The 21,260-nt window shown below is 36.2% G+C and overlaps 2 protein-coding genes across 5 annotated transcripts; one reads left to right on the top strand and one right to left on the bottom strand.

Moving 5' to 3' along the window:
- Positions 1–1,474: 1,474 nt before the first annotated feature.
- LOC137937750 (jasmonate-induced oxygenase 4-like) lies at positions 1,475–3,765 on the top strand. The gene is made up of 3 exons (XM_068782906.1): positions 1,475–2,080; positions 2,935–3,292; positions 3,376–3,765. Exons 1-3 carry the CDS (start codon positions 1,542–1,544, stop codon positions 3,622–3,624), a joined length of 1,146 nt encoding a protein of 381 aa, XP_068639007.1. The 5' UTR covers positions 1,475–1,541; the 3' UTR covers positions 3,625–3,765.
- A 2,673-nt stretch (positions 3,766–6,438) lies between these two features.
- LOC137935952 (kinesin-like protein KIN-14C) lies at positions 6,439–19,013 on the bottom strand. 4 transcript variants are annotated; one of them, XM_068780393.1, is made up of 23 exons: positions 18,630–19,013; positions 17,940–18,388; positions 17,672–17,829; positions 17,501–17,593; positions 16,999–17,260; positions 16,210–16,337; positions 16,029–16,112; positions 15,817–15,894; positions 15,647–15,739; positions 15,437–15,466; positions 13,423–13,764; positions 13,258–13,339; positions 13,059–13,154; positions 12,791–12,970; positions 11,432–11,538; positions 11,118–11,296; positions 10,533–10,697; positions 10,206–10,459; positions 9,939–10,102; positions 8,646–9,151; positions 7,657–7,805; positions 6,886–6,973; positions 6,439–6,647 (listed from the first exon to the last, which is right to left on the bottom strand). In XM_068780393.1, the coding sequence occupies exons 2-22, from the start codon at positions 18,052–18,054 to the stop codon at positions 6,903–6,905; spliced, it is 3,336 nt and encodes a 1,111-aa protein (XP_068636494.1). In that variant the 5' UTR covers positions 18,055–18,388; positions 18,630–19,013; the 3' UTR covers positions 6,439–6,647; positions 6,886–6,902. The 4 variants fall into 4 exon arrangements, with proteins under 4 accessions (XP_068636494.1, XP_068636492.1, XP_068636493.1 ...); XM_068780391.1 differs by lacking the exon at positions 6,439–6,647 and having other exon boundaries at positions 6,668–6,973; positions 17,940–18,106; positions 18,232–18,388; XM_068780392.1 differs by lacking the exon at positions 6,439–6,647 and having other exon boundaries at positions 6,668–6,973; positions 18,630–18,656; positions 18,791–19,013.
- Between the last annotated feature and the right edge of the window lie 2,247 nt (positions 19,014–21,260).

Below are 21,260 nucleotides of genomic sequence, written 5' to 3'. Positions count from 1 at the left end.
TTTTAAAAAATAAATTAATATATTAAATTTATATTTTATTATTTTAAATAGAAGGTAATAAATATTATACAGACAAACAAGTTTTTTGAAAAGTAAAATAATTTTAAATTAGGAAATATCTTAAATTGATAATGAAATGTGTTAAACATATTAGAAGATTTTTAAAAAATAAATTAATATATTAATTTTATATTTTATTATTTTAAATAGAAGGTAATAAATATTATACCGACAAATAAGATTTTTGAAAAGTAAAATAATTTTTAAATTAGGAAATATCTTAAATTGATAATGAAATAGATTAATTACATTAAAAAAGATATGTTTAAATAATTAAAATAAAAATTCGATATTTTATTACAATAAAATGAAGGTAACGAAACAAGTAAATATAAATAAGATTTAAAAAAATTAAATTATTAATTTTAAATTATTTTTGAAATTAAAAATATCTTAAATAGATAATGAAAGGTTTTAAATAGGTTAGAATATATTTTTAATTAATTAATATATATTTTTATAATAAAAAAGGTATAAAACATGTACTAACAAATAAAATTTTTAAAAACTAAAATTAATTTAAGAAAATATTTGTTTAAATTTAAAATATCCTAAATCGCTAATGTAAGGTATTAATTACATTTTAAAAATATTTTAAAAATAATTTATATACATATTTTAAAAAATGGGAAAATTTTAAAACCAAAAATTAATGTTTTCATAATACTTTTTAAATTAAAAAAAAACTTAAATCAATGATAAAAAGATAATTGAGAAAAATGGCCTGCTATCGTGTCAAAGATGTGTCTAATGATGAGGTGATTCAATGATCTGGCATATGACATGTGTAAGTCCATTCCGGGTGGTGGCATGGCATGATATGTGGCACAATGTTCGAGGTCAAAGATGACGTGTCGTGGTTATTTTCGTTAATATTTTTTTTAAATGAGTAATTGAATAAAATTTCCTTTAAAAAAAAAACAATGGCTCTGGTACAAATGTTTTCCTGTCTGATTTTTTTGTTTCTTCAGGCGATCAGATCTATGTGACTTACTTTTCGCCGGAATGGCCAGCGTCCGTTGATTGTGCATGTAGACCCTTCAGAAATTGGTTCTCTAATATTAATTTGTTATTAATGGAAAGAACCGTCCTGTCGCATATGTCTGGACCCAATTGAGCAGATGAGTGTTCCTTTCCAGAGCATCGTTTGCTGTTCTGAACAGTTGGTTGAGCGTACTCGCCGTCGCCGACTTTCGAGAGAACGAAAGAAGGAAAGAAAAGCAAAAAGGACACCGGGCGGATTCCGGCGGAAGACAACACTGAGTAAATCAAGGGAGAAAACTAATGAGAAATAAATAAACGAACAAAAGAGAGAAAAATAAAGGCAAAAAAAGCGATTGCCAAAAGGAAAACAATCGATGATCCTCAGACTGTCTCCGACATCCGAGACATAGAATCATTTCCATCTCCCCTTTCTTCCTCTTTTCTTCCGCTCCTCTTCTCTTTACTTCCTCCATCACTCTTACTTTTGTCTTCTTGGCATGGCGACGTCGCCGGAACGCACGCCGCAATTCCGAGCTCCCCCGCCGTCTCCCATATCCAACGCAAATAGCCGACGAACGGCGGCCGTCGACGACGAGGACCTGACGGACTTTCTCGATTGCTCGTTTCATGTTCCGGATCTTTTATTGCCGGATCGAATTTTCCCGCGAGAAATCCCGATGATAGACCCGCCGGAGATCGATTTCCGGACCCTGATCTCTGTAGAGGAAGATCCTTCCCTCTCGAAGAGCCTGGAGTACGCCACCGGCTTCGGCTGCTTTCAGCTCGTGAATCACGGGATCTCCAACAATTTGATCGAATCGGTAAAGAATGCCGCTGCTGGAGTTTTCGAGATCTCGGAGGAAAACAAGGAAGTGGTGAAAAGATCGCCGGGGAGACGGTACGGTTTTGAGGAAGTCTCGTACGAGGAGGAGGAAGGAGACGTGTGCGAGGAATTCTATTGGTGTCGGAACGAGGAAAAGGTGGAAGCAAGGACGTTAATGGAGGGAATTTGGCCCGACGGATTTTCGAATTTCAGGTAATTCTTTATTTACCGTTTTTCATTTTATCAAATGCACATGTATAGGGGAGCCCTGTAAACGCCAGCAATCGAGCAATAGTGGCTGGATTGAGAGCTCTATTTTCCGTCCATCTCTGATTACTAAATTAAACAAAATGATACTAACTCAAATTAGTGATTATTACAGAGTAATAACATTAATACTATTTTTTGTAATTAATACAATACAATTGAAGAGTTATTCTTTGTAATTAATTAGGAGTATCTATAAATCTGTCTATAAATACCTTTTTCCACATCAATGAAGATATGACAATTAATTTCCTTTTCCTCATAATCTAGATGGTATCAGAGAAGGTACTCATATGTGAGCCTCCACCCAAATTATCTATATCTAGAGCCACAAAAGATGGTCTACACATGAGGGGGAGTGTTAAGGAATATAGTCAATCCTACATGGGTTAGTGAGTATAATATCTTGAATTTATTAGTTGGAAAAAAAAACTTCCTTAATGTCTAGTTATTTTGTGATGGGTATTGGACCCAACTTCACATCGTATCAGAGCTCTATCATCAATGATCTGAGTAAATTGTTAAGAAAACTTAAGAAATGCCTATAAATAATGACTAAGGGTTTGTTAATGTACAAAAAAAGTAGGGAAAGTACACATGAATTTTATTTATTTATTTATACTCTTACCATTGTATCTGCATCACTAAAACAACCATTCTCTTTTTCTTTTTTCATTTCTAAATACAGTTTGAAGTTAGTATTAAGTAAACTTCTATCCATCTTCATTCTTAACAAATACAAAATCTCATGGCAAACAACATTTGTATATATGAATTAACGAGAAATATCCCATTTGCAGTCGAAGGACAGAAGAGCTATGGAGGGAGATAGAGAAGGTCGCAGGGAGAGTGACGCAGTCGCTAATAGAAGCTTCTGGCACAAAATCATGCGAGGATGGACAATCATGCGAAGAAATGGCCAATCCAGTCCTATGCCTCTACAAGCATGGTCGAAACATACCGGAAAATCGGGAACTGAGTGCTCTGAAATCCGATGTTATCCGAATGCTGATAAGAAGATCCGACTACCCGCATGCCTTATGCATCCATGCATGCAACGGGGCATCCGAGTTTCACGTCTACTCATCGAGAATCGGTTGGATGTCTTTCTCACCCGACAAAGAAGCTCTCCTTGTCACCATTGGAGATCAAATGCAGGTGAGCCATTTAATATCTTAAACTAATCCGGGAAATCCAAAGTGGAGAAGTTGATTAAAGTGGCGACATCACCTCTTTTTCAGGTATGGACCGACGGGCTCTTCAAACATGCCGTTGGAAGACCCATTTTTCACTTAGAAGACGAAGACGACCCCATATCGATGGCATTCATTTACACTCCAACCACCGTCACGGAAGATCATGACTCCTCTTCTACAGAGAACGGCCACAAGACAGTTTCTGTTAGGCAGCAAGTCATGGTGGCGATTTGTCTCACTCTTGTCTATCATCTTTTTTTCCACATCTATAACATGATGGCAGCAACGAAGTAAGATATACTATGATTTTTGGTTACAGTTGTGAATAATAAGTTATCTTAGGGAAAAATCTTTCCCAACTAATAAACTCAACATATTTGTTTTCACTAATCTATGTGGGACTATTCCTTAACACTCTCCCTCACAAGTGTAAGCTATTTGGGCTATTACTTGTCGATAATTTGGGTGGAGGCCCACATATGAGTATTTTCTCTGATACCATGCGAAGTTGAAGAGAGATGGATGGGAAAAGTGAATCCAATTTTTTTAGATTGCTCTCGGTTTGATTGAGATGCATTGCCACTGTTATTTTCCTTTCCCCTTTACCCAGTATATTTGATTATAGACCTATACAAACCATTAAAAACACCTATACACATTGGATAATATATGCAAGCACTTCATATCCAACGACTAGTGGGATTGCCTGCAAGTCAGAATTGTACTATCAAGATCCAAGAAAACTTCATAGCTTTCAGCATAAAATGATTATGAATATCTCTCTTAGACTCAGCAAAATCATAGGCATTTTTATAAATTGCACGAGTATCATTGAAGATGTTTTCCCCTCTTGAATGCTCTTCAAACTCGACCGCTCCATACAGCACCTGCAATTTTACCAAGAGCCCTAAAACCGATGGGAACCTCTGATAGCTGACTTCTATAAGAATCACTAAGAATGCTAGACTTCACCTCACTGAACACATAAGAAGCTATCTACCTAAAATTGCATAAACCATGTTAACTTTTAAATTTTAGCTCATAGGCGTAGTCATATTTATGCCAATTGCTAGTGTCCAGATATTGGTTAATGGTTGGTGAGGTTGAAGTTGTAATTTCAATCAATCTTAACCTTTTTTTATTCCTTTGTGTATAAGTCCACTTATAAAGGGTATTTATGTCCCATTGTAATTAATCACTTAAGTGAGATTAATAAAGTGATTCCATCGAGTAGGCTGCACATTGCAGACCTTGGCTTCCCCATTCTTCTTCACTATACCTATTTTACAAGGTATCAAAGGGATCCGATCCATATGACCGGCCTCTAGGTTGGTGAAAAAAGGAGAGAGAGAGAGAGAGGGAAAGAGAGTGGGACAGAAACGCTCAATAAAGCTGCCTAGGGTGGCGTGTACGTCTCTAAGCCTATTTATTAAACGAAAAATAAAAAAAATACAAGTAGCCCCTCACTTAAATGAAACCTTAATCTTCTTATATCTCCCACTTTATATGTATTATTTATATGAAACTTGGACTTTAGGCATAATTCAACGTAAGGAATAAGATTACATCAAGATATAAAAGTAAGTTAGGTAACATGATCAAATTAACTTTGTAATTGTTTTTTAACACTTCTCCAATTGGAGTGTATATGTTAATTAGGCCCAGTTTGTCACATACCCAGTAGTTGATTTTCCGTCAAACTTTGAACCTGCATAGTCAGCATAAAAAGTATATCATAAATTTTTTATGTATAAACTCAATAATACCATTGTTTGTACTCAAAGTATTGATTGAAACTGTAAACTGATTCTTTATGTTATTATAAAGAAGTTGGAATACATGAAAAGCTTCAGAATGGTATTATTTGAAAGATTGTATGTAGGTTTGGCTTGGTTATCAAAAACCTCTTCCACTCGGATTTTTCAACTCAGAACTGAGACCTAACTTTGGTACCCAAAAATTAGAGTCAAAGCAAGCAAGTGAGACTGCGAATGCAAGTTTGGTAGCTGGACTCGATGTGAATAAGACCTAACTCACTGCTAACTCGCCCTAAATATATGGATCAAGCCAAAACCATGACCAGACTCACCCACTCGTGAATCCTATTTGTGGGTCAGGTTGACTCAGTGAGTTGAAAACCATAGGTATCCCTTCTATCCCCGACTGAAGGAAGTAAGGGCAGAGAACCAGCCCCATTGCTATCCCTACCAATAGGGGAGATTCCCCCTCTCTCCACCACACGAAACCTCTATCTGTTAGATGTATGGGGAAGCCCCCCTCTTGTGAGCCGTTCAAAGAGAAGATGCAGGGGGGGTGCGCCCCTTTCCTTGTTGTTTGCATGAGGAAAACTTTTCCCACATGAACCAGTCTCATATCTGATCGACCAAGTCAGCCAAGTAACGCGCTACCTTGTTGGTCAATTAGATGTTAGACTAACTCCCAGGGAAAAAAACTATCAAACCTAGTGGAGGGACCATGTCTAGTTCAATTTGGTCTAACCAACCAATCCAGACCATGTCTAATAATTCTGCAAAGAACTACTAAAACGATCACTGGTAGACATCGGAAAAGTCTTAAATGAAGCCATAGATGTAAAATTATGTGAGTAGGTGACCTGCCTCTTATAACTCTCTTTATATACAATTTTAACTAGGATTTTTTTTTTTTTTTTTGTCATGCAACCATTTAAATGCCATACCTGTTGGTCCAGTTTAGAGGGGTGAGTTTAGAGGTGAATTGAGTGTATCAAATTTTCCCTTTGAAAGCAATGAAACAACCAGTAGAGGAGATAAATGAATACAAGATAAGCCTAATAGCTACCAAATTTGCAGAGTTTGTGCAGCATCTTTGAAATGCTCAAATTTTAGTGAGGAACGTTAGTCAGTTACCTGCAATGGAAAGGTGGAATTAGTAAAACTACAGCACTTAAAGAAAAGCCATGCTTCAATCAAAATGGCGAGGGAACGCCATCGCATGTCCTTCCACAATGCCAACCAGCAATAGAATTCCTCTGGAAATCTTATAAACTCGCACTAGTCCTGTTAATACAAAGATAGAAGACAGGTCTAATGTAATGCCATGAGTTAGAAAACCTTTTTTTTTCCTGGATAGTGCTTACAAGTGCAGGAGTTCATCAATCAAAAAGAAAATGGCAGAATAGAGTTTCAATTTTGATTTAGGGATGAAAACATGAAAGAGACAAGTTCCAAATCATATCCCCAACATGCTGTCAGATCGGCAGTAGAAGTGATATAGGGCATCCTAGAACATGATTACAGATCTGGAAGTTTGAAGGGGGTGTGCTGGCGTTTCAATCTCTGTATGATAAATACAGGAAATCAGATATATACCTTGCTAAAAACTACCATTCTACATAGATGTATTGACAAATTACCATCACACACAGTGGGAGGCTTACAATAATGAAATACAAAATCACTAAGAGCCTATATTACATTCTCAAAACATTCAATGAGCTCTCAACATAAAAAGAAGCCATGGAGGAATTAGTAAAACTACAGCAGCAAGTGAAAAAATACAACAATACAAAAATACCCCCAAGAAAAATTTCTTCACTGCCAACGCTTAGTAGATTTTGTTGATGACAATGGTGTCGCTGTTTGGTTTGTGGGTTTTCTCAAACCTGAACATTATAAGAAAATAATATGAGATGGCTGAGCCTTTTTTTTTTTCTTGAACATTGATCACACACACGACACCTATATCCTGGTGAGCCTCGAAACCAAGATTGTTACTCTATAAACCCTTTGTCTAGCCATTCAGCCAAAGATTCAATGTAATGATTGAGCCCTGCAGAGTTATGTCAACATAATCTCACACATGCAAGATGCAAATGCAGCTCATCAACAGCCCATCAATCTTTGATGAGATGTGTGTGCATGTGAGACAAAGTTGCAGAATAGTAGTCTTTGGTCTGTTTGGAACCTCATGGAAAAGAAAAGTAAAGAAAATAAAATGAGAATTTGACCAGTATTATTCTCAAAAATAGTTATTAAAAAGGAGAATTTAATCAGTATCTCATTTTCACTAACTATTTTTGAAAATAATAATGGTCAAATTCTCATTCTCTTCTTTTCTTTTCTTTTCTTTTCTTTTCTGTTCCAAACAGACCCTTAAGAGTTGCCAGTTCTGGATTACACATGTACTAATGATCCAGCAAACTTAACTCACTCATATAGGAGAGTAAACTTGCTACGAATGTCCCTGGGAGGCATGTCAGCTAGCTAACTGGGTTCTTCAACTTTGAGAACATCTACAATACATCCTAACATAACTTAGGTGAGAGTGATAAAGAACATTACTTACTCACTGACACCTTAGAGATCTCCTTTATTGATGAGACTTTTGAAGATTCCTTTGATGATACCCTAGGAGACTCCTTTGCCGCCAGACGACTCATAGCTAGTGGCCCAGATTTTTGTGGTGGTCGAGGGAGTCTAGTTGGAAATTTAGATCTGCATAATGGATTAAAACTGTAATGTGTTGAAAAATAAATGCTTCTTACATTTTATCTATTTGTTAGATAAGGATACTTGAGCTGATTATAATAATTGAATCTTAAAAGAGAACGTGCATTAAGTCAACCAGCTGAGCCAATGCAACAGAGCACCAAACAAATAGAGAGTGAGGCTCATGACCAAGCAATCACAGAAAAAAAGTGAAGTAAAACATTTAAACATAAGTAGACCAATCTTTCTTAACAAGACTATAGCCTTTAATTAAATAAAAATGATGATTGAAACATGGCATCTAGAGTAAGCATAGAAATGAGGAAATTGGCATGGTAAGGATGAAACAAAGAACAGAAGATTCTTTCCAGCAAGACTCTACCAAACCCAACCATAAAGGATCTACATGAAGCTAATTTAAACTAACAGCATTAGCGGCTAATTGTATGGGCTGATCCTTCACCCCCTACCCCAATTACAATACCCTTTCAATTGGGTTTCTGAACATGGAAGCACATGCCCCTATCTTCCGGACACTGCAACTAAAAGGTGAGCTAGGACAGCCACATATAGCACATGAAAATAATCAACAAATTGGTTTACTCCAAATGTAAGTTTACAAAATCTATTCTCAACAGGGCCAGAAAATATTTTCTGTTTTGTTGAAGGATGAGGCCACCTATAGAATAGCATGGGGTGAGGATGGAAGCAGTGAGGTTTTTATGGAAGAGTTTTATGCGCTGGGTAACCAAATTGTGTTATGTCCTCTTCAACAAAATCTGTACTGGGATCACTAACTAAAACATTTTGCTCCTATCCCCAGTCAAAAGATGTACATGTACTTACTTGTTCGGGCACTCCACCAGTTTGACACCTTCGAGTAGACGGGTGACCTCACCTTCGGCTTCAGTTCCCATGGAAAGGCCACCATCAGATATATCACTCAATCTATCCTCAGATTCTCCATCTCCAAATCCCAAGAGCTCAACATCAGCAGATGAATTCTCTCCAAATTCAGCTCCAAAAGGCTTTGATTGGCCCAGCAATTCCTTTTGATGCCTATAATCTTCCATAGACTGCTGAGAACTGCCTTCAGAATGTTTATCGCTGCAGTCAGAGCAATTATCTACCTCAGCAGCTGCACTAGTTCTTCCATGTGACAGACTTCGACTTCTCTTCGGTGGTTTGGCACCAATAGATGATATATGGGGAGAGGAGGATGAATGCCTCAATGAGTTTGCCCGCTGTGGTTCATGGCATACATTTGAAGATGCACTTCTTTGATCTTTGAGGAGTAGCAAATGCTCAATTTCTTCATCTTTCTTAGCAATAATGTCCTTAAGGGATGCCACCTGACAGATGACAGAAAATTTAGACAACTCTGCTTTCGCAAATATAAAACTTAACATACAATTTTCAATGTATGCTATAACTTCGATAATTATAACTTCCATTCATCAATAACAATAGTGTAAGAGGATTCACACTTTTCTCAAGTCAGACTTCTCGTTAATTAATTTCATTTGCACCACAAGAAATAATTTTTTGCCACATTAAACCAAGGTTTTCAAAAAAATTAGAAAAAAGAAAAGTTATTCCATAAGTTACCTGCTGTATTTCGTGAGACATAGTCAGTCAACTAAATCAAAACATTTCATGTATTGCAACCTTACTGACAGGCAAAAAGCCTAGAAGAGATTCAAATGAAATCCAATTGAAGAAGTATTATATTAAAAGATTGAATCTTCCAATTCAGACTCTTTCAGTGACTTTGAGCATATTAGAACCATCAAAACAACCAACAATAGGCAACAATGTACACTCAGAAATATTCATTTGCACTCTAATAATAGAAGCAACTAAGTTGAAATAAGTGCCCACTACGTAAATTCGGAAATACATCCATTACTCAGTCTACTCATTTGCACACTAATAATAGAAGCAACTTTACAGTTGTGACTGAAGCTAAAGATCAGTTGTCATTAAACATTTTTATCCCAGCAACCATCTCTCCTTTTTCTTTTCTGAGTGGATCCTCAGTTCCACCTTCCTACGAACCGTAACCGCACAAACTTCAAAAGATTTATAACTCAGAAGAAAGTAAACCATTTATGGAAAAGGGTTCCTATTGAAGCAAACCTGTTCAATCAGTTCTCTAACATCCTTGCCCTCTTTACTGCTCCTTGCAGCTCCTAGCTCTACTCCAGAGACCCTTTCAGCAAACTTTAAGGTACTTAAGGTCTCAGAATATGATGAAGCATCTGGATTTAGTTGTACAAACATGAGGGTCTTAGCTTGACCACCTGGAATAAAACAAGAGAATACAAAATTTTAAGGGATTAAAAATGCAGAGAAGCAATTCACTCGTTGTTTAAAAATAACTTCAGAAACTTTCAAGGTGAAGACCTAAGGAACCCTGAAGGACTTGAGTAAGCTTGCTATTTCTGTAGGGTACATGAGCACTTTTTTGGGATAGAGCAAAGATGACATCTCCAAGTGCTGAGAGTGATCTATTGATATGTTGAGCCTCTTTAAGCCTGTCTCCAGTTGCTAAAGAACGCTCGACTCTTTCACTCCCTGCCAGGTCAACTAAATGAAGTGAACCACGCAAAACAGAACCAGTCTTCAAATCCATACCACGAACATGAACAGTGACAATACTGCAAATATCCAAAGTGTTAGGATCTAAAAAACAGGAGATCAGGGAAGTGGGTAAACCTGTATAACACATACCTATGGGACCGGCTACTTCTGACATTAAGAGCTGTGGCACCAACAGATCTGTTTGAGTGACCCGCATGCATCAATTCCAAAACATCATCAGTTGATTTCACAGGGTGCATGCTGGCATCAGGGACAGCAAGTCCATTGGGTTGAGAGGTACTCCAAATCCCAAGTGTGTGCAAGTTAAAGGCAGCAAATGTCAATTGAACAAAATAAAAGTTAAAAAGACTAAACGATTTAAGGAGAAAGACTATGCTTGCACATTTCAACCTAACTAAAACAAGATAAATCAAGACACAAGGTGACAAGAAAGCAGGACAAATCAACGCGTTAGGAGCAAGGAAAATCTCAGAGCTCACACATTTAAGATTACATAAAGATTTGCTTAAGCTACTTGTCCATTAAATTGACCACAGCAAAAAATAACTTGATACAATAGAATTACAGTACAAAAATAGGAAAGAAAGACCCTAGAGAAAATACCATTGGTGTGAAGAGCAAGGAAGGAAAAGATGCTAATAGTACTAAAGGACATGACTCAATAACAAACCACAAAAGCCAAATTTCACTGATAAAAGCGAAATTGAAGGATATCTCTTTGCTGAACCACCACTAGAAAGTAGATCACGAACTTGTTCATTGTAAATCTCGACCATTTGAACCCCAACTTCATATGCTACAGTTACTTTCCTCTCCCAAGATATTTGAAAGAGGTCACTTAAAGCTCGAAAGTTCACCCCCCACTCCTCCAGAGACGCTCCTTCCGGGCCAGTCTGCGAGTAAGAAGTGTTCGGATGCTTAAAGTTACCAACTGTGATTATCCAATCATATATCTTGAAGAGGAACACGAAACCAAATTGATATAGAAAGTTAAATGCAAAATCATAAAATAAGGAGGCTTCTTATACCATTGTGTAAGTTTTCCCGGAACCAGTTTGGCCATAAGCAAAAATGCAAACATTATAGCCATCAAGAACAGACCGTATTAGGGGCTGTGTATCTAAAAATACCTCCGCTGTCAATAGTTTAACAAAAACAAACATAATTAAAATTATGTATTTTGAGGGACAAGCAAAATGACATATACGAAACTAACTTTACATGATCAAACTAATTATTTAAGAAATTTAAGAGCAGTTTGTGATACCCCCAAAGAGAAGAGCAAAAGCTAACTCAAGGAAGAATTCATCAAATATGAAGGTCATGTGATGCATGGGCTCATAAAACAAAAGCCATGAGGTTCAACAAATCAAGGAGGCAAACACTTAAACTTTTTCAGCAGATTCTTTTTTTCTCTTCAAAACAGTGACTGATTTTGTTAAAGGAAAAAAGAAAAAGACAACCATAGAGATAGCCAAAAACAATCAAAATTAGGGGAGAAAGGGAGTAGGAACTCCCCACAACTAGAGAATCATGTGTAGCCTTTGCAAGAGGATGCCACAGTGTCGACTAATTTGGGTATATAATTTCTAGTAAGAATCAATCTGTACAATTCCTGAATTTCCTTAAATACTCACTGGCCTTTTCCAAAATAAGATGAAGATGAGATGATAGTATAGATGATTGTCAGTGGCCACTTTTTTAGTTTAAGCAAACCTCACCTTCTGTGTATACTAACACTAGAAAATCGATCAAAGTTTGAGCAGGTTAACATCTGTATATTCTAGATACAACTAATAAAATAAAAATATCTTAACAAATGCAGAAGAAGGCTACAAACAAAAGTTCTAAGTTTATCAATTCATAAGAGTTCCAGAATAGAAAATTACACAGCATTTTTGCCCTTGTGAAAAATGAAGGAAGAGGAAAGCAGAAGATTTGCCTAATGTCCAAAAATTTAAAAAAAAAAAATTAATGGTGATTGTCCAAAAATAAATTGGCCCATTCTTCTTACTAATTTTAAGTTGGTATAAAGAAGTTATAATGTAACTTTGTTCTCTCAGGATAGGTTAACTGCCTCAGTTCATACCATTTAAACCATCATTACTATATAGTATTTACTAGATAAACATGACAGAAGAATGGAAACCATTCATCAGTTTAAAAGAAGAAATATACAACCTTCATTGCAAGAAATTGTCTATAACAAATGTGACATTTTTTTCTAGAAAATTCTAACCAATGAGATTCCATTTACATGCTTCAAAAGAGATATTCACTGCAACTAATATGAGATATTCTACAAAAAATGAAGTGTACATCTAAGTTCAAAAATAAGACAATATCTGTAACTTATGCAAATGAAAATGTAGGTATAAAATGAAAACCTTGAGAAGCTGTTGGACCAAAGACCTTATTAAACTTAAACATCCGGTGCCCTTCCTTTCCTTCTTTGGAAGGATTAGCAACAATCAGGTCTCCATCCGCACTTATATACTCAATAGTTGACTGCCTTGCTGCTTGGCCTGGAAGAAATGGCCTTACACGACAGTACACTCTGATATTTCCTACATAAGAAAACCAATTGAGAGTTTGACAGCTAGGAAAAAGAGGAACAATCTCATTTAAAAGTGAGTTGATGTAAAGTAATCAAACCTTTCAAGTCTTGAACCTCATTATAAAGTTTTCTATTTTCAGCCAGAACTGCATGATAATTTTGAGCTGCTTCTGCTAAACCTTTAAGCTTTCTCCCTATGCAAGAACCAAGTAACATAAATCTATATAATCAATGGAGAAATTTTCAAACATTAAACAAAAAAGTAATTATAAGGAAAAAGTATATAAAAGTATCTACCCAAGTCATTGAATTCCTCGAGCCACCTCTTTCTAGCATCCAACACTTCTTTCTTAATGGATCCAGAAGACACCCTCACATCCTAGCAATTTACAAAAAACCATATGCCTCATGTTAGTATTATTTACAGGAATTTTAAATAAAAAAATGACATCTACAACTTACCCTTAGAGCTTGAAACTGAAAACTCAGGAAAGTCTGGTAAGTATGTTCTTTCTTGCTCCAATTTTGAACTTCTGAAAGTGAGAGTGCCTCAAGTTCTTGATTTTTCTTCCTTGATTTGGTTAGAAGAAGCTCCACTTCCTTTAATTTCTCCTCTAGCCCCACTTTAGTTTCCATGGCTCGCATTCCCAGCTGCCGGCAGCGCTCTTCATATGTCCTTTTTACTACCTCCTGTTCTTTCTTGAGTTCCATGATTTCATTGTCACAGTTTTGTTTCTCTTTAGCAAGTCTAGATAAATCTTGCTCCCCAAGTCTTTTTGCCTCTTCCATTTTGATCCTCTCTGCCTGCAATATGCAAGTTAGAATCAAGTACTGCTTCAGCAAAAAAATCAGTGACAAACAAAAAACTCTTATCAAAGAATCTGTAAAAAAAAAAAAAAAAAACAAATGAAAAAAAATCCTCAGAGTATTAAAGCATTAAATTTAAAATAGTGATTAAACTGCCTTTCTCATTTGTAGAATCAGAATGGCAATTAACCTACCTCACTGACCTCAAAAAGTGTAACATTCCTTTTACAAGGCTACCATATAGGTGACAACATTGACAAATCATCCAGACATGGAGGGATAGCACAAAATTAGAGATTCAAAATAAAGAAGAAAAAAATGTAAGCTCTTTGGCAGCATTATGTCAATGACACACTTCTAGTGGTTCATAATTACCTTAAATGATTCTGATGCATGAGTATCCAGCCAACAACATGCATGTTCTTTCACTTAAATTTACTTTTGCAGTAAACACAATACAGTTGGACAGTAGTCAGACACTGTCCAGACTCAGCATCTGTTCCATTTAATTGCAATTCCAGAACCCAATGGCACTTAGTTCCGATTAGTATATGAATTCTAATGCTGCAATGAATGACCATATTTATAAATCAACTGCATGTGCAAATTCATTCTTCCAAGGAGAGACCAGTATTTCCTACTTTGACACATGTGAAGTTATAGATGTGGAACTCAATTTTTATCAACTGAGATTCAATACCCTAAAAGGATTCTATTTAACAAGAAACAAACAAGCAAAAGTCATAATGTTTTCTTATTCTTGCAACCATTTATTCTTTCTGGATATTTCCATTCAATCATTTATAAAGTGTTGCTGCTCTCTCGCCTTTGGGAAGAAAAAAAAGTGTTGCTCAACTTGCTGCGAGTTGCTGCAAGAAGATCAGCTATGAATTCAAGGTGATCAGAAAACAATGCAAAGGAAGTATTAAACTTAGCCTTGTGAAGAGTGTATTTGAAGTAGTGAACAGACTCCAGTTAAAAAGGTAAAAATTTCAAAGCCAAAGCCCATTTAATGGTGCAAGGAGGTCCATAAGTTGGCAAACTTCTTGTCGTACATTGAACAGTATTTTATTGCCTGTACAGCCAAAGAAGAGATAGTAGTAATGATAACTATCTTTATGGAAATGCAAAACTGTTGCAGAAAAACTGCAGAATGAGGACAGTCCAAGTACTAAAACTTGGACAGATGAAGAAGCTGAGACTTCAACAACTTGTTGGCTCAAGAGACAATAAGGAGGCCTAAGCAAACCAGGACTGCTCGTTGAACAGTTATACTTGCTCACATTCCAAGTAGAAATATGTCCGAAGAGAAATTCTCTAGCTTCATATTAGATCGTCAGCCTTGGGCAAGGGGAACTAAACCAGCTAGTTGCATGCTAGATTTGGTTAGGAACCACCATCAGCTACTTTGATTCGAAAGTCAATGAAGTATGTGCCACAGGACTAGATGAAGAAGATCTAGTTCTACAATCATCACTGTTATTTCTATTCTAGGTCATCTCAGAGGTTGCCTATTCTCTTTGTCATGACATTTGCGGACAAGTTAGATGACAGATATGGCCACACAAGCAATAGGATGCTATTGTAGTTTCATAGATGACCTTTAAATGCAAATCCGTAAATGAAAGATTGATATTGTAAACAATGATTGACATGTTAAATCTAGAACCTTTGTTTGCTGCAGATGGTTCACAGATATCTGCAAAATATAAAAAATAAATAAAGTGCAGTTAGCATCAGATCCACTGGTAGATATCTATTTTTCACAAATCAAGAAAAATAATATACAGTGAAAAAGTAACAAGAGAGAAAATGTTGACAGGAAAACACATAAAGCCATAAGGTGAACTTAATTCGTATTTTAAACTACAAAACACACCTGGTTTTCCTGATGTGAACCATTAGCTAGTGTTTCAAGTACTTTGATCCTAGACAAATACTTCTCATCACGTGCTTTAATGAGGTTACTTTGCTGCACCAATAGACCCCTATAAATAACAAAAACTGACAAATACTTAGTTTAGCACTTAACCTTTAATACAACCTTACATTTCTTATATGCTCTGCTTGTGTTGAAATTCGCCGTTCAATCTCTTGCACAACTTTCCTTAGTAAGCATGCTACACGCTGAGTAATAAGAGGACAACAGATGAGTTTCAATAATTAATAGCTGTAAGAGAATATTATTGTTGGGATTAGCAAAAGGATAAGGTAGATCCAAGAATGCTTTAATAAAAATACAGTTTTTTTCACTGACATACATGGGGAATTTCCCCATTCTTCTTGTCCATGCTTTCATCAAGAATCCCATTGACAACAGTAAGAAGTGATTGTGTTGGAGCACTCTGCAACAAAGAGGCGCTAAAAAAACTTTAGGCAAGTGTGTAAAAAGAACTAAGTACTTAACATAACTTCAGTTGATTTTTCACTTCAAAATTGTACATCTAAACTGGCAGTCTTCAGCATCTCCAAAATTTTGGCAGGGGGAAGATCCGAATAGCGTCCTTGTCTAAGTTGAAAAACCTCATGAAACTTATGCCGTTCATGATGTAATGCCGTAACAGATGGTTCTACAATTAAAAAAAAAAAAGAAATATATTAGGTGATCTAAAGTTGTGTTACAAATAAACCATACAACCATGATAACAAGAGAGAAAGAAAACTCATAAAGGCAACAAGCAGAGCAAAAAGAGGACAGACTCGTAAGATATTTTTTCAAGATCAGCTGAAAATAATTTATTCCATGAGTAACATATAACATGACACTATACTGATATAACCTATGTCAGATATGTTATAAGGGCATACAGCAAAATACAATAATTGAGTAGGACTAGCAAACCATGATAATTAACTGTATCTATCATACATGCCCAGCATCTACATAGCACTTAGGTAGCAAAGGCTGCAATGTAAAAATTCTTTACTTTATGATGACATCAAAACTAAAGTCTTGAAAACATCAAAGTAAAGTATAAAGGTCTGAAAAACTAAAAATTTGCAGGAAAAGAAACTAGTACTACATACAGCATGACATCTATCTGTCAAATATAGCACTCTTTGTAAACATACTATGAAACAAGATGACGGCCATATCAGAGTTATTTTGTCCCAACGGAAACAAATGATAAGTATGAAAGCATGCGCAATAATCACCAGAGACACAAATAAGAATCATTTCTGTGATATCTAACTTCATCTATTCTGTTATATGGAAACTTAATATCATACCTAACACAACAGGACTTCTGAGAGCACGCTGAAATCTCAACTCCAGAGAGATTCTCCGTCTCTCTTCTGCAGTCCTAGGAGATACAGGTGCTTGTGCGGACTGATCACCATGTGCAATTCCCTCTGCATTTATGGTTTTTTGAAGTTTCCATTTCTTCCTTAGCTGGTTCCAATAACTCACAGGCGAGCTAGTTCCTCTAACCTCAGCACTAGAGTTGGCCTTGAGGGCCAAAAGGCAATCCACCACTGATGTCATAGATCCCTACAACAACAAGTCATGTAAGCTCAAGATGTGGATTAGTACTTGATGCAGACCACACAAGTAGACCATATTACAATACATAAGTCATGGTCTGCAGGACCAATTACAGATTTAAAAATTAGGAAGCAGAGACAGTGAAAGACATCTGAGGAACTGAAAAAACGGTTTAACTGCCACAAAAGAAACAACACCTTTATTCACGAATACACTTAAATAAAAAAGAAAATGTGAGACAAATACTTGTTGCAAGTCTGACACTTCAAACACAGGAAATCCTATTTCTTCCATTATTGAGATAAACCTCTGAACCTTTTCCAAACGAGGAACTTGACCCTGCAATAACAAGTAAGCATGAAACAGAAATACTTACATGTAATGTTATAAAAAATACATAAATCAATAAGATCTAACCTCATTTGGGAAAGCAGGATTCATCCAATTCAAAATGCCATAGAAGACACTTCCATCAATCAAGCACTCCCTCAGTTCCTCATCAGAGGCGTCCAAGGGCAATTTTAAATGGGGAAACAAATTATTTAACCATTCCATCACATTTGCTCGACACTTTGCTGCATTTGATTCAACAAATTTGCAATTGGATGATGTACTCACAAATGTAAAAATGAGAGAAAATCAAATGATAAGATAAAAGATAGATTAGAAGAAATATATTTATTACCATCATCATCCTCTAAGCTGGTACGCATTGACAGATAAGAGTTGCCATTGGCCATCGCAGTACTGCCATTGGCTTCCCCGTTCCCTTTCAACGAATCTTCTGAATGAGGATCCATTCTGCAGTCTGTTAAAAGAGGCTTCAGGTTGCCTCCACCTTCACAACTGCATCTGTGGAACGAACATCATGACTTTCTGAAAGAGGAGATGAGAGATCTCCTCAAATAGAAAAGAACTTTCATAACCAGTCAGGTGCAAGAATAAGTTTCAACAATTGAGCATTTTAAGGACTTTACTTGAGCCATCAACGTCAAATATAATCTCCATATTACAGCCGTGGATATTTACTCTGTAAACCTTTCTGGATGTTTGCAGAGTAAAACCGGTAAGTGTTTCAGGAAAATAATTAATAGTGTGGATCCGGAGGAGAAATCCGCAAGCAAAACTTCGTGCCTTGAACAGAAAAACAAAAGAAAAGAAAATAAGGACCACAACGAGCCAAATTGATAAAAGTAAGTGTAAATCAGTGATACAGAAAAAAAAAAAAATTGAGGGGGAAAAGTAAATGTCTGATTGAAATAAATATTATAAACTATCGACTCAAAAAATAAACTTGAAAAAAAATATGTACTTGGAAGCAGATAAACGAATCAGAAGAAAAACAAGAGCAATGCAGATGTTGAATCGTTCTTACCTCGATTCAGGGAGATGACAAAGCAAGCTGAACCCAAAGATCAGAGCTTTCACTTCCGAGACTCAGAATTGATCAATGTAAGATAATGCACAAGACATTCAACAGAAAAAAAAGATCGAGAAGAGCACGAGTCAAGATTTTTTCAAAATAATTGTGGAAACCTAATGAATGGAAGACAATGCGGGAGAATGTTAGGGAGATTCGAGCCTCGCAAATGCCGAGCTTGTTGCCTTGTCCCCCCAAAACGTGCGCGTCGGAGGTTATATAACCATAGCGGCCTGGGCCGATCTGAAGGAGGAGAAACGCTTAAATGCCGGTGAGACGTCGAGGTGGAATTTGTGGACGACGGACGGCGGGGAAGAAATTGAGCTTTAACGACGTCAAGCTTTCAACGAACCGGATGGGCTCGAACGTAGAAAAAGCGAAAGCTTTATATAAAGCAGATCTGCTCGGGACCTACTTGAATTTTGAATGCTGATATCAAGTTCCAACCAAGGGCACCAAGATTTAATGGTATTTACGTAAAAGCCAAAACTCAAAGCCTTCCGAAACGTGGCAAAATAATAATTTCGTAAGAAAAATGTTGTTGAAATTAAATCAAGTTTTTGTCTGTTGTCCGGTCGGACACGCGAACTAAGTTGTCTGTAAACGTTTACAGCTCCACGTCGTCTTTTCCCTGGAAATCCATTTCAATCCTTTCCCGCCTTTTCGGAGTTACATGACGGCCGGCAGATTTGCATTTCCTTCGTAGTGCGTGTTATTCATTAAATTACCAACGCATCCCTTATCCTCTTCCCTATTTTAAATTTTTCAAAATTACGAGCGCATCCTCCCTTGACGCGGAATCTGCAGTCGTGAAAAGCTTTCATCAAGATATGGTGGTGTTTGCGGGACGACACCTTGGACAAGTTGGGTCTTCCGTGAAGTGATGTATCGGGTTTTAAAAAGTGCCGGTATTTAAAATAAGACCGACACGTTTTGCCGATATGTTTACCATCCGTTATTTCTATAAATGTATATGATTAAAGAAGGAATATCAGGAAAAAAGGTCAATCATGGTCAATTTAGAGAGTGAGTAAGCTCGTTTATACCACAATACCGAAAAGCTATTTGGTACTGGCTGAGATAATTATTGATTGAACGGATGAAATAACCGTTGATCGTTATCAAATAACTACGATAGCATTTCATATGTTTCACACTAAATAATTTTTTGTATTGAATCGTCCATGAGCCTGCTTATTCACTGGCTTACTATTTAATGTTACTTGTTCTTCTTTTTTTTTCACTAGTTTGCTTAATTAAACAACTATGGCAATTTTAAGTGATTCACAAATTACACGAAATATTGAAGAAACTTGATATTAAGATTGTATATGTAAATTTAAAGGTAGATGATCAAGTAGGGCAGAACCCATTTTTCAGTTAAAATGCTTAAGGGTATGTTTGGAACCATTTGGAAAAAAATGAGAATTTAATCATTATTATTCTAAAAAATAGTTATTAAAAATAAAATAATAATCAAATTCTCCCTTTTATTAAATATTTTTAAGAATAATAATGATCAAAATTTTATTTTATTTTATTTTCTATGGGATTCCAAACAAACATTTCATTTGCATAAAATTGACAAAATCACCCCGAACGTGCTTTTATTTTTAGAGGTCTTGCCTCATAGGATGGTGAGTTGCAACAATTTTTCCTATTTTTCTTGTTCAAATTGATTTTTTTTTTTACTTCTCATTCACCATTAGAATCTCCAAGATAAACAGTGACTGAATGTTTTCAATTTGATTGCAAAATCATCCATAATGAGCCGATGTAAATAATTTATCCCCATAGCCTAGGAAATGATAAGTGTTTAAGTGTTTATGGCTAGCGGTGGTAGTTTGGCTTACAAATAGCAATGGGTTGAGGAGGACAGGTAGGCCAAATCTAATTACATCATTGTAAAACCCTCATGGAGTTTGAATTTGAATTACTTTCTCATCTTATCCACTTCAACCTTATTAGTTGGGAAAAATTTTCCCCCCTCGATCTCGCTCCTGACCCAATACCGATCCCGACTCACCTCGAGCTGGCTCGCGAGCCGATGAAATGAACCTGACTTAGGTCAAACTCTGCTAGTTAAGGTAAATGAGCCGATTTCAGAGCTCGAGCTCGATAAATTTCAAATCACCCCTAATTACACCCAATCAATGCCCTTCATAAGTGGTTCTTAAAAAATTTTTATTCACTATAAGAAAATAGATTTCTCCAGACGAAAAGTCATTGGTAAAATTCGTTTACCCGTTTCTATTTATCGAACTTCCGCTAGTGAATTTTCATTTTTATTGGTAGAGGCAATTCTCTGTCAACAAAATTTAAAATTTGCTGGTAGAAGATTATTAATAATTATAATATTTTCATGTTTAATATAAATATAAATAAATAAAAGAATTAAATATATAATAAACCTCTTATTTTTTTAAATTATGGTCATATTGTAGAACAGTTGACATGGAGCTTAAATTCCACGGGCTCCCGTATGGAAAAACCGTAGGCATCAATGATGGTCGCTCCGTCATGTCGACTCCTGTTGGCGAGAGAAGGGAACGAAAATGGAGAAAGTGAAGATACCTTTCATCTTCC

Source organism: Aristolochia californica, unplaced genomic scaffold (assembly GCF_029961685.1).
Source record: "Aristolochia californica isolate CCGP_79_NKW_82.1479 unplaced genomic scaffold, dmAriCali1.0.hap1 SCAF_7, whole genome shotgun sequence".
Lineage (NCBI taxonomy): Eukaryota > Viridiplantae > Streptophyta > Magnoliopsida > Piperales > Aristolochiaceae > Aristolochia > Aristolochia californica.
The sequence above is the reverse complement of the archived record's forward strand: the minus strand, read 5'-3'. Positions and strand labels throughout refer to the sequence as shown.

Excerpts from the sequence above, each read along its gene's own strand:
- LOC137937750 (XM_068782906.1), top strand. The coding sequence starts at position 1,542 with ATGGCGACGTCGCCGGAACGCACGCCGCAATTCCGAGCTCCCCCGCCG. Across the intron at positions 2,081-2,934 it reads GACGGATTTTCGAATTTCAG|TCGAAGGACAGAAGAGCTAT; the intron begins GTAATTCTTTAT and ends TCCCATTTGCAG. Across the intron at positions 3,293-3,375 it reads CCATTGGAGATCAAATGCAG|GTATGGACCGACGGGCTCTT; the intron begins GTGAGCCATTTA and ends CCTCTTTTTCAG.
- LOC137935952 (XM_068780393.1), bottom strand. The coding sequence starts at position 18,054 with ATGGATCCTCATTCAGAAGATTCGTTGAAAGGGAACGGGGAAGCCAAT. Across the intron at positions 15,740-15,816 it reads AAGCAGAGCATATAAGAAAT|CAAAGTAACCTCATTAAAGC; the intron begins GTAAGGTTGTAT and ends CTATTGGTGCAG. Across the intron at positions 6,974-7,656 it reads GATCTCTAAGGTGTCAGTGA|GTTTGAGAAAACCCACAAAC; the intron begins GTAAGTAATGTT and ends TATAATGTTCAG.